This window comes from Pan paniscus, chromosome 11 (genome assembly GCF_029289425.2).
Source record: "Pan paniscus chromosome 11, NHGRI_mPanPan1-v2.0_pri, whole genome shotgun sequence".
NCBI classification, from domain to species: Eukaryota; Metazoa; Chordata; class Mammalia; order Primates; family Hominidae; genus Pan; species Pan paniscus.
The window spans coordinates 51,286,230-51,298,208 of record NC_073260.2 but is presented as its reverse complement, the minus strand read 5'-3'; the positions used below and the strand labels follow the sequence as shown (position 1 = coordinate 51,298,208).

The 11,979-nt window shown below is 43.3% G+C and overlaps 1 protein-coding gene across 1 annotated transcript; it reads left to right on the top strand.

The window, feature by feature from the left end:
• The first annotated feature begins 3,711 nt into the window (after positions 1-3,711).
• Positions 3,712-5,984, top strand: LOC100974025 (BTB/POZ domain-containing protein KCTD1-like). Its single transcript, XM_034967656.2, has one exon. It carries the CDS (start codon positions 3,922-3,924, stop codon positions 4,606-4,608), a length of 687 nt encoding a protein of 228 aa, XP_034823547.1. The 5' UTR covers positions 3,712-3,921; the 3' UTR covers positions 4,609-5,984.
• The last annotated feature ends 5,995 nt before the right edge of the window (positions 5,985-11,979 follow it).

Genomic DNA, 11,979 nt, shown 5'->3' with positions numbered 1-11,979 from the left:
AGTAAATAAAATAGATAATTTTCTAGGAAAAATAAATGGAAACTATTTAGAAAATATTAACAATTCGAGTATCAAAAAGTAATGAGAGAATGGTTTCAAAAGACTACCCCCATGGGGAGAAAAGAACACAGATGGTTTTACAAATGAAGTCTACAGACCTTTAAGGTTGAGGTAAACCAAAGATATTTAAATGGTTTCCAAAGCACAGGGGGAAAGGGAAACATAAAATTTTTATGTAGTCAGCATAATGCTGACACCAAATTCTGAAGTGGATAGCACTAAGAAATAATCTCATAAGCAATTTGAAGTATAATTACTAATGCAGAAATTCAAAGTAAAACAGTAGGAAATCGAATCCAGCAGCATTTTATATCATGATAAATTGTTTTCATAAGTGGAATAGAAGGATGGCTCAATACTGAAAATCTATCAATAAAATTAATCATATTTATAGATAAAATTGGAAAAACGTGTAATCATCTCCATAGATATTGAAAAAAGATTTGATCAAATTTTGAAATCTATTCCTTAAAACTTCTTAATAAAATGGAAAAATATTTTCCTTATAATTGATGTAAAATCCAATATTATATTTAATGGAGAAGTACTGAAAGGTTACCAATAAGGTAGAAATATGACAAGGATATACACCATTATTTAGTATTGCTCTGGAGACACTAGCTGATAAAATCAGAGGAAGGAAGGGAGGGAAGAAGGTAAAAGAAGAAAACAGAGAAGGACAAATGGAAGGAAATTGAGAAGGTGGTGCAAATATTTTTTTAGTGCTGGAGACACAGTGTATATCAAGGAATCTGAAAGGAATGAACTAGAAAAACACTGGTAAAGAAATTAAGACATTTCAGTAGGGTGGTGGAAATACAATTCATATACAAATATCAAAAGCCTTCCTGTAAAAATGTAAATATACCCCAGATAACTTAAAAATTTAGGTGTAAAAAATTAAAATACAGAACATTCAGGGAAAGTGGTTGTGTTTTAATTTTATAATATCAGTGAGAAAGACTTTCTGATTATAATACAAAGCCTAGAAGTCTAAAAATAAGACACACTTTTTCATAAAATTAAAAAAATGCTGAACACAAAGTTTAAAAGATAAATATAATACGGGAAAATACTGAATGCATATGACAAAGTATTACTTCCTTAATGTAAGAATAACCTCCGAAAGAGAAATGAAAAGGAAAACCACAGTGAGATCCATCATCTCATCCATTTTATTTTGAAATGTTTAAAAAACTGTTCACACTGTTGGTGGAAGGATGGAGAAACAAGTAATTGAGAGGAGCGCAGCCATGCCCGTGAGAACAAGTCAGGCACAACGGAGGCTGGGTTTCTTATTTTAGGGATGTTTCTTTCTTTTTTCTTTTTTTTTTTTTTTTTTTTGAGACAGAGTCTCTCTCTTTCGCCCAGGCTGGAGTTCAGTGGCGCGATCTCGGCTCACTGCAAGCTCCGCCTTCCGGGTTCACACCATTCTCCTGCCTCAGCCTCCCGAGTAGCGGGAACTACAGGCGCCCGCCACCACACCCAGCTGATATTTTGTATTTTTTAGTAGAGACAGGGTTTCACCGTGTTAGCCAGGATGGTCTCGATCTCCTGACCTCGTGATCTGCCTGCCTCATCCTCCCAAAGTGCTGGGATTACAGGTGTGAGCCACCGCGCCCAGCCCGGATGTCTCTTTAATAAGGGGGTGGAATGCTCATTAGGTATTCTGGAAAAGGAGGGGATTTCAGGGACTCCTCCCCCCTCCTGTTATTGCCCCCTTTCTCCCTTATTTGGGTTTACCTGGAAGAGTCACGGACATGTCACCCTGACCAGGGTTTTGGTCATTTTCTCTGCCTTATTTTGGGCTTTCTCTACCCTGTGGTTTATTTGCCTAGCCTCTGCTTCAGGGGTTCTTTGGGTTTGTCCATACTCCTGCAACTACCCGTGCTATTCCTATCTCCTTAGAGGAGGAGAGATTGACGATATCGAAGAGAAATTACTCTGCTCTGTGGATCTCATTGGCACAGGTTCCTGCTGAAGTCTGAGGGGAAAAGGGGATTCTGGAAGGCAGGGAAATGGATGGATCCTGTGGAGAGGCCAGACAGCTTCCGAGCAGCTGGGAAAGAAGGAAGTCAGCCAAGGTCTGAAAGAAGAGAGATAGATGCTGGAGAGCATTTAAATGAAAAGAATTTAACCAGAAGTATCGGCAGAAGTAAAAGAAATAAAAGCCATGTTGGGGGAACCTAAAGATTAGCCACAAAGGTTAAGGGAAAGGAGGGAGGAGAGGAGACGTTACTGCAGCCTGTGAAGGCCAGAGCAAGAGGCGTGGCCGTGGAAAGTGCAGGAAGTATGGCTATGGAGAGTGCTGGGGTGTGGCTGTGGTGGGTGCAGGAGGTGTGGCTGTGGAGCGGGTGTGGTTGTGGACGGAGTGTGGCTGTGGAGGGGGTGTGACTGTGGAGGGTGCTGAGTGTGGCTGTGGTGGGTGCTGGGGGTGTGGCTGTGGTAGGGGAGGTGTGGCTATTGGATAGTCACAGCTGTGGTGGGTGCAGGGGGCAAGGCTGTGGTGTAGGAAGTGTAGTGTGGCTATTGAATGGGGTGTATAGCAGTGGTGAATACAGGAGGCATGGCCTTGGTGGGTACAGGAGGCATGGCTATAACACAGGAGGCATGGCCTTGGTGGGTGCAGGAAGCATAGCTGTGATGCAAGAAGCATGGCCTTGGTGAGTGCTGGAGTATGTTCTCTAAAGACACTGTGAACACTGTTAGCCCATACTGAACCACTGCTCCTGGAGAAATACAGGGTTAGCTTCCACACCTCTGATCACTACATTTTTGTCATCCAACCAATACATATTTTTGTTTTATGTGTTTTTATCTACAGACACCTTGTTTAATATATGTTTCTTACCAATAGTTAACTGTATGTATTATTCTTTATAATAAAACTCAAGCTGGGAAGAGTTTTGCGTTTTCCTGACCTTGGGTAATGTGACTAAAAATTTATTTGGCTGTCAGCCTCACAACAATGCTGTCCACTAAACTTTTTTTTTTTTAGATGGAGTCTCGCTCTGTCGCTCAGGCTGGGGTGCAGTGGTGCAATCTTGGCTCAGTGCAACCTCCACCTCCCGGGTTCAAGAGATTCTCCTGCCTCAGCCTCTTGAGTAGCTGGGATTACGCGCACCGCCAAGCCTGGCTAATTTTTGTATTTTTAGTAGAGATGAGGTTTCACCATGTTGGTCAGGCTGGTTGCGAACTCCTGACGTCGTGATCCGCCTGCCTCGGCCTCCCAAAGTGCTGGGATTACAGGCGAGCCACCGCGCCTGGCCAGTCCACCAAACTTTTAATGTCATCTCATGAATCCACAAATTTCACTGGTTTTTTTTCTTCTTGTTGTTTTTCCATAACTTTACCAGGTACTATAGATGTTACTTGGGCACTTTTCAGAGTGGCCTCACATCTGCGTCAATGACTTTCCTCTTCCTCCTTCTGGATGTAACATATTGTTGACTCATTGCTGTTGAACTTACTGTCAACAGCACCGTAACTCATGTCTGAGCCAAGCTTGTCTAACACGTATATTTTCTCTGTAAAGCACATCACAGCCTTTCTGCACTTAGGAACACTAGACAGCACTTCAGCAGTACACTTGGGGGCCATTTTAAACAATTAAATCACTGATAGGCTCCGCTCCACTCAGGGCGGCCCCAGACACGGGTTTCCCATGGCAGCACCACGGCACGCCCGGCGCACCTGCTGCCCCGAACCCCTGGCTCCAGGGGGCAATGAGGGGGCAGTGGAAGGGGCACTACTCCTCGGGCATTGCCTAGAGAAGCGAGACCGTCCCTCCCTCCCGCTGGCCCTCCTTCTCTCCCGCCCGGAGCCCGCGCAATTCTCCGCCAGAGGGACAGTCAGCCTCATATGTTAAGACCTCTGATCACTAGATCCCCTGCATCTCCACTGAACAACCAAGGCACCCCTACTCCGGCACAACTCACAAAATCCAATGCACATGTCCACACTGATGTGGGCAGCCACATGTACACCAGCAGCCTGGCCACCCTCACCAAATACCCTGTATCCAGAATCAGAAGACTTTGTGATGGTACAGAGCCCATAGTTTTGGACAGTCTCAAACAGCACTATTTCACTGACAGAGATGGACAGATGTTCAGATATATCTTGAATTTTCTACGAACATCCAAACTCCTCATTCTTGATGATTTCAAGGACTACACTTCGTTATATGAAGAGGCAAAATATTTTCAGCTTCAGCTCATGTTGTTGGAGATGGAAAGATGGAAGCAGGACAGAGAAACTGGTCGCTTTTCAAGGCCCTGTGAGTGCCTTGTTGTTTGTGTGGCCCCAGACCTCAGAGAAAGGATCACGCTAAGTGGTGACAAATCCTTGGTAGAAGAAGTGTTTCCAGAGATCGGCGATGTGATGTGCAACTTTGTCAGTGCAGGCTGGAATCACGACTCCACGCACGTCGTCAGGTTTCCACTAAGTGGCTACTGTCACCTCAACTCAGTCCAGGTCCTCGAGAGGTTGCAGCAAAGAGGATTTGAAATCGTGGGCTCCTGTAGGGGAGGAGTGGGCTCGTCCTAGTTCAGCAAATACGTCCTTCATAGGGAACTGAGGCGGATGCCCTCCTGTACCCTCCATCATCTGGATAAAGCAAGAGCCTCTGGACTAAACGGACATATTTCTTATGCAAAAAGGAAAACACAACTAATAAACAAATAATAAAAAAGGGACATTTGTGTGCAGTTGGGACAGCAAACCAAGTCCTGGACCTAAAATTGAATAAAAGATGCATTTATATGCAATAGAGACCACACCTGTATTCATATGGGAACAATTGGAATAGTGATATCCTCAAGGTGAAAAAAAAAAAAAATATATATATATATATATATATGTCAAAAGGTAGGAAATGCAAAAAAGAAAAAAAAAAAAAGGTGACAGCCGCAGTTGGTGCTGTGATGGCCATGAAATATCCTGGGCCCCCCGAGGCCTCTGACCAATAAACAAGCCATGAATGGTGAGGACAGTTTCCTCACAGTTTCCATTGCCAACAGCCATCCATTCTTTCTTTTTCCTTTGTCTTTCTTTTCCCTTTTTTAAAAAACAAAACAAAACAAAAACAAGCCCAGGCGTGGTGGCTCACACCTGTAATCCCAGCACTCTGAGAGGCCGAGGCAGGCCGATCACCTGAGGTCGGGAGTTCGAGACCAGCCTGACCAACCTGGAGAAACCCCATCTCTACTAAAACAAATACAAAATTAGCCAGGTGTGGTGGCACATGCCTGTAATTCCAGCTACTTGGGAGGCTGAGGCAGGAGAATTGCTTGAACCCGGGAGGCGGAGGTTGTGGTGGGCTGAGATTGTGCCATTGCACTCCAGTCGGGGCAAGGAGAGCAAAACTCTGTCTCAAAAAAAAAAAAAAAAAAGCACCTTGAATCAAGTTTCTTTGTATATGGAGGTTCCACGTCTCTCTTTAGGCAGGGACCAGGCAGGACTTCAGAAAAACCCTCATGAGCACATTGCATTTGAAAGATGTTAGACATGAAATGCTAAATGTAGTTTGTACAGAAGTCACACCTTTTTGTCCACCTCACAGATGTGAACTTTATTATTCCTTGTTAGAATTGCTCCAGTTCAAGTCTGCTGCTTTCCTGCAATTTTTCAAATTTTATATTGTATTAAATACAATAAAGTCTGTTTTAAAAATAAGGTCTGTGTGAAACACACGTGTGGGGGTCAGGCTGGATTAAAATGAAATTTTTCTTTAAAAAAAAAATCACTGACAAAAAGCACAAAAATGCCAAAAATGTGACACTAAATAGACAGTGATAACGACAAGGTAACAGTATGACAGCTGAAACAAGAGGCAGCGCATTGCCTTGTTTGACCTCAGCTAAGAACTGTGCCTGGAGAGACACATTTTTCACTGCTTGGGGCATGCTTGTGAATGACTGAGGAGGCGTGACAATGATTGATTTGGGGGTTACAAATAAATTTCAGCGAGCAGGCAAATTTGGAAGTTTGGAACTGCAAATAATGAGAGTATCTCATGAAGCCACTAGAGGATGTCCTTTTGCCCAAAAAGACAATTCAGCCAAAAAGAAGAAATTTTGCGATATAGAATACAGAAGATTCAACCCAGGAAGGATTGAAGTGGGTGGGAAAGGCATCTTCAGAAAGAGGAAAGTGATAAAATACCTGATGAACCTGATTATACTGAGAAGAGACTTAGATAACTGGTGGAAAATTGTGCTTGGATTAACGACGATTATATATATATTTAAAACCAAGTTAATAAACAATAGGCTGGGCATGGTGGCTCATGCCTATAATCCCAGCACTTTGGGAGGCCAAGGTGGGTGGATCACCTGAGGTCTGGAGTTCGAGACCAGCCTGACCAACACGGTAAAATCCCGTCTCTACTAAAAATACAAAATTAGCTGGCTGTGGTGGCACATGTTTGTAATCCCAGCTACTCAGGAGGCTGAGGCAGGAGAATTGATTGAACCCGGGAGGCAGAGGTTGTGGTGAGCCAAGATGGCGCCACTGCACTCCAGCCTGGGCAATAAGAGTGAAACTCCGTCTCAACAAAAAAAAAAAAAAAAGAAAGAAAAGAAAAAAACAATAAAATGAACACTATCTCTAGGGAAAACAAAAAGTTGGGGTAGAAAAGGAAAAGCCAACAGAGGCTTTTGCAAAAATCTCAGTGACAGCAGATATGTCTATCACTGTCATAATGTGAGTAGTGAGCACTGTTCTACCAACACCAGGATGCGACCGTCTTGACAGCACAGGGAGGGGAGTGGGAAGCATGGAATTCTGTGGTGGGGCTGGGGAGCCAATAGAGGGTGTGCAAGTCCAAAATTTCAAGATGGGACAACATAAGCATGTTGTTTGCAGATACAGCAGGTAAATTCCCCCCAAGAAAAAGCATTCTGGGTTGGGGAAAAGCTGGGGTGGGGTGTAGGGCACAGGGTGTAAGAAAATGCTGTATTTTTCTATAAGCATTCTTAGAATATCTCCTGATACATGTATATAATAACTTTCATAAAAATAAAAATTAGGGGAAGAAGATGGGTTTTGAGTGACGGAAGAAAAATTGAAGTATCCAGATGACGTGGTAGTCAGGGCTGTTAACAGTGTCCTTGGAAAATTCCAGGCTTAGAGCCAATAAACACAAAGCCCAGAATGGGGCTCAGGCAGATTGCCCAGGCGGCTGCAGAGCAGCATTCAGGGTCAGTGGGCCACCATGCCTCTCTGACACCCTGTATGTGGAGCTGCTGGAGCAACAGCTTTGGACCCAAGTGATGGACGCTCTGAAGAGAAAACAAAACATTCCTGGGTGGGGAAGGAGAATCAAAATATAAGCCCAAGAACTCCCTACTTTTAGAGCAGACCCCAAGCCAGGGTCCAAGCCCCGTGGATAAGGAGAGGAGTGGGAAATCAAACTCAGAAGGCAACCCCTGCTCCCATGCCAGAGGACCACACAGTCTTTTCCACTCCCAGGTTCACCAGTGTAGGGTTTCTTCCATGACAATTGGCATCGGACCACCAGGAGTTTCCTCTTGGGCTAAGGAAACCCAATGTTTAATACAGACCCTCAACTACACACAGGAACAGAAAACCTGGAATCAATCATTTGAGGAAACAGAAGTAGCCCCAAAGAAAACAAAACTAGTAGGGCAAAGAGGAAAGGATTTTCATCATAAGTATAATGAATATCCTGAGAATCATTTAAGTAGATACTGCATTTTTTAAGTGTTATGAAAAAAAATTAACTTATTGAAAATGTTAATGAATGGAAAGTCTTTTTTTTTTTTTTTTTTAATGTTTTAGATGAAGTCTCACTCTGTAGCCCAGACTGGAGTGCAGTGGCATGATCTTGGCTCACTGCAACCTCTGCCTCCCAGGTTCAAGCAATTCTCCTGCCTCAGCCTCCTGAGTAGCTGGGATTACAGGAACACACCATCATGCCCAGCTAATTTTTGTATTTTCAGTAGAGACAAGGTTTCACCATGTTGGCCAGGCTGGTCTTGAACTCCTGACCTCAGGTGATCCACCCACCTCAGCTTCCCAAAGTGCTGGGATTACAGGTGTGAGCCACCGCACCTGGCCACAGATGGAAAGTGTTGACTGTGAGTTGTCCAGCTTCTTGGCAAGTTGAACAAAGAATTAAACAAAACACACAAAACAGCAAAAGAAGAAAGAAGCAATGAAAGTGCAGATTTACTGAAGTGAAAGTATGCTCCAGAGAGTGGGAGCAGCTGGAGCAAGTGGCTCAAGAGCCCAGATTACAATGTTCTTTAGGGTTTCTATTAAGCTAAAAGAATTTGGTAACACCCCCTAGGTGCCCTTTAGAGGCCTCTAATTGATTACACACTTTGAAGGATTGGCCCACAGCTAATCAAAGGCTGAAGTGGAGACCTCGCCTGTGACCAATCAGAGGCTGAAGTGAAGAGTTGGCCTGTAGCCAGTCAGAGGCTGAAGTGGAGACTTCTGTCTGGTTATCACAGGAGTGAGGGTCTGGCCTGTAGGCTGCTTAACCTTGCCTAGAACTGCATCTGCTGTCCTTTTGCTTACGCCTTAACCCTTGGTTACCCCAACTCCCTATTCTTCCACCTCAAAAATTACAATGATTGCCAAAATGAAAATAGGCCAGTAGATAAGGCCAGTAAATGAGGCCAGTAGATGTACAATAGCAAAGTGGACACAGCTGAAGATAAAATTTGTAAACTAAAAGATTAAGAAATTATCCCAGAATGCAATACAAACAAATATAAGAGACAGGGGAGATAGATCCACAAATTCCAGTGGCCATCTAATAGGAATTCTAGAAGGAAAACATAACCTTCATAATTTGGGCAAGGAGGGAGTACTTTCTAAGAATGTTACAAAATCCAAAATAAAAGATTGTCAAATGTGACATTATAAAAGTCAAAATGTTGGTACTGCAAAAAAGAAATGAGCAAAACTAAAACATAAGTGACAGTCTTGGAGAAAATATTTGCATCATTCATAACATGTGAAAACTTAACGTCAAAAATACAGAGAATTTCTGCAAATTTGCTAAAAAAGAGAGGGAAGGAGTAGAAAAATGCACAAAGAAAATGATGTGAGAGAACAAGGAAAGGATACTGGCTGGGTTTTGATGGAGGTCAGTGGCTGGGCCCGAGGTGTAGGTTCCTCCGTGAGGGCAGGGTCTGGTGTGGTGTGAATCTCCCACTGGTGCTGAAGGAGGGAGCACCACCCTGTCCAGTGGTGGGCAGAGAGGAAGAGAGAGGGGCCAGGCTTGAAAGCAATGAGCAGTCAGACCCCAAAAACGGCTTTATTACAGTTCTAATGCCAGAAATTTAATTTTTTCTCAAACCTCAAAATAATATCTCAGAAAAGTAAATAAATGACATAATTGGGATGTTTTGAAAATCATTTTCAAAAGCCACCATAAAGCAGTAGTAAATACTTTCCAGAACAAAAGGCAGCCAATGCGGATAATTATTAGGAGCTCAACCATCATTATCTCGCACCCCAAAACAGCCAGCCTTCCAGCCTTTAGTGTGCTTACTAACTGGAGTCTGACAGAAGCCCCAAAGACAAAGACATAGCCTTTAGTAAAAAATAAGAAAGACCTTTGAATTTATGAGTCCATGTGCCATAAGAACATCCAGAATGTTCTGACAGAGGCTTCAAACTCCTGCTGCCATCGTCACAGTCTATTCTTGTGGGTTACGTTCTAATTTAGTAACTGGGGAAACATCTCCCCGCCTGGCTGCCACTCAGAGAGCTGGGTTTAGACTCATCATTCCTTTCTTTGACATTAAAAAAGGGTCATCATTTATTTAAGAAGTTTTATTTCAGACTTTTGTGTATGGCAGAGTAAAGGTGTTTCTGCACCCATATCCCCTTGATAATTAATGATGAGCTAGCAGAATGGGAGAGAAAAGAAGGAGAAGGAGACAGAAACACAGACTTTTTAAATGAAGCTAAGAGATACCTGTTCATTGCACATGAACATTTGAGGACTGGGAACTGCCTTAGCAGAATGTGTAGAATGAAAACTAGATGCCTACCAAGGACTGATTCATCCTACAGAACTTGGAAATGCTCAGGGATTGAAGTCATGGGTACCTTGAAGGCAGACATAAGGTGTGGACCAGAACATGATGGGAAAGATAAAAGTCTGCATAAAAACAACTAGGAACCCTGGACCAGCAGCTGGCTACACATAGATGAATGAGCCGAGGCTGGCTGACACCAGCCAAAGTGCACAGCAGAGCCTATCCTAAATTGCTGACCCACAGGATGGTAAGCTAACTAAGTTGTGTTTTATTTATTTTTATTTATTATGTTTTTGTTTTTGTTTTTTTGAGATGGAGTTTTGCTCTTGTCGCCCAGGCTGAAGTGCAATGGCATGAGCTCGGTTCACTGCAACCTCCACTTCCTAGGTTCAAGCGGTTCTCCTGCCTCAGTCTCCTGAGTAGCTGGGATTATAGGAACCCACCACCATGCCTGACTAATTTTTTGTATTTTTAGTAGAGGCAGGGTTTCACCACGTTGGCCAGGCTGGTCTCGAACTCCTGACCTCAGGTTATCCACCCACCTCGGCCTCCCAAAGTGCTGGGATTACAGGTGTGAGCCACTGTGCCCAGCCTCCCTCTCCAGACTCTTTATTTCCCCTCTGCCACCTGGATACCAGGAGAATCACTTGAACCCGGGAGGTGGAGGTTGCAGTGAGCCAAGATCACGCCACTGCACTCCAGCCTGCATGACAGAGTGAGACTCTGAAAGAAGGAAAGGGGAGGGAAGGGAAGGGGAGGGAAGGAAAGGGGAGGGGAGGGAAGGGGAGGGAAGGAAAGGGGAGGGGAGGGAAGGGGAGGGGAGGGGAGAGGAGGGGAGGGGAGGGAGGGAGGGGAGGGGAGGGGAAACTGTTGGAAGCTATTAATTGTAATAGTTATAAGAGTAGAAATGTCGAGTAGAACACACTATTAAAGCTATGAATATGAAAAAAAAGAGTTTTGAATTGTTTTGTATGTTCTCTAACTGATCTATTTCTTTGGATAATCTAGTAATTTCTTCCAGATGTCTTTTAGTAACAACTTGTTGGCACTGGCAAGCAAAAGTGATAGCCATTTCTTGTTGTACTTCATGGCTGCAGTTTGCATTCCTGAAGCTAGCAATTATCTGAAGTTTTTCAGAAGCATAGTTCACAAACTGTTGTTTAAAGCCTCTTTCCTTGGCACAAGTGGTCCAGGACAGCCTTCCATAAAGATACCAAACTCCATACATACATAATGAAACATATACGAATTGCCAGCCTATAGTTTTCCAAATTACTCCTCCAACAGTGATGTCCATAGAAGTCCTAGATGTAAGAGAAGCTAATCCTGTTATTAAGGTAACCATGAGTTCTTTGTGTGATGCATTATCTGGTGTTGCTGGGTTGATAGAAGCAGTGGGAGTACAGGCTAAAGAGCTAGGGAAAGTTAGGCTCTGACAATCCTAGGAGCACCCTCTGAGCATTTGTAGGGCCCAGGAATCAATGCACAAGTGAAGACCAGCCCAGGGAAAAATGGAATACAATACCCTTTTGAAAATCTGGTCATAACTTGTGGCAATATAGGTCATGACTGAGATCAAATTTCTTGCAAGGGATTAGTGTATGCAGTTTATTCTATATATCAGCTGAAAGTAATGGTTTCAAATTTTTAATAATTTCTTGCTTGGATTAAACATTGAGGCATTGTCTTAATTGGTGCATCAATCAGCCATATTTCTTCTGATACCATCTTCTAAGTGCTAATTTAAGTCACCTTTACATACTTTCAATACACGTGGAGTAGGATGAAACTGAATAAAATTCATCAACCAAAACAGACAGTCAACAAATTTCATCTGTCTTTGCACGTGAAACCTTGTTTGCCACTTCCTTGGTAACCTCCCTGATTTTTTTATTTT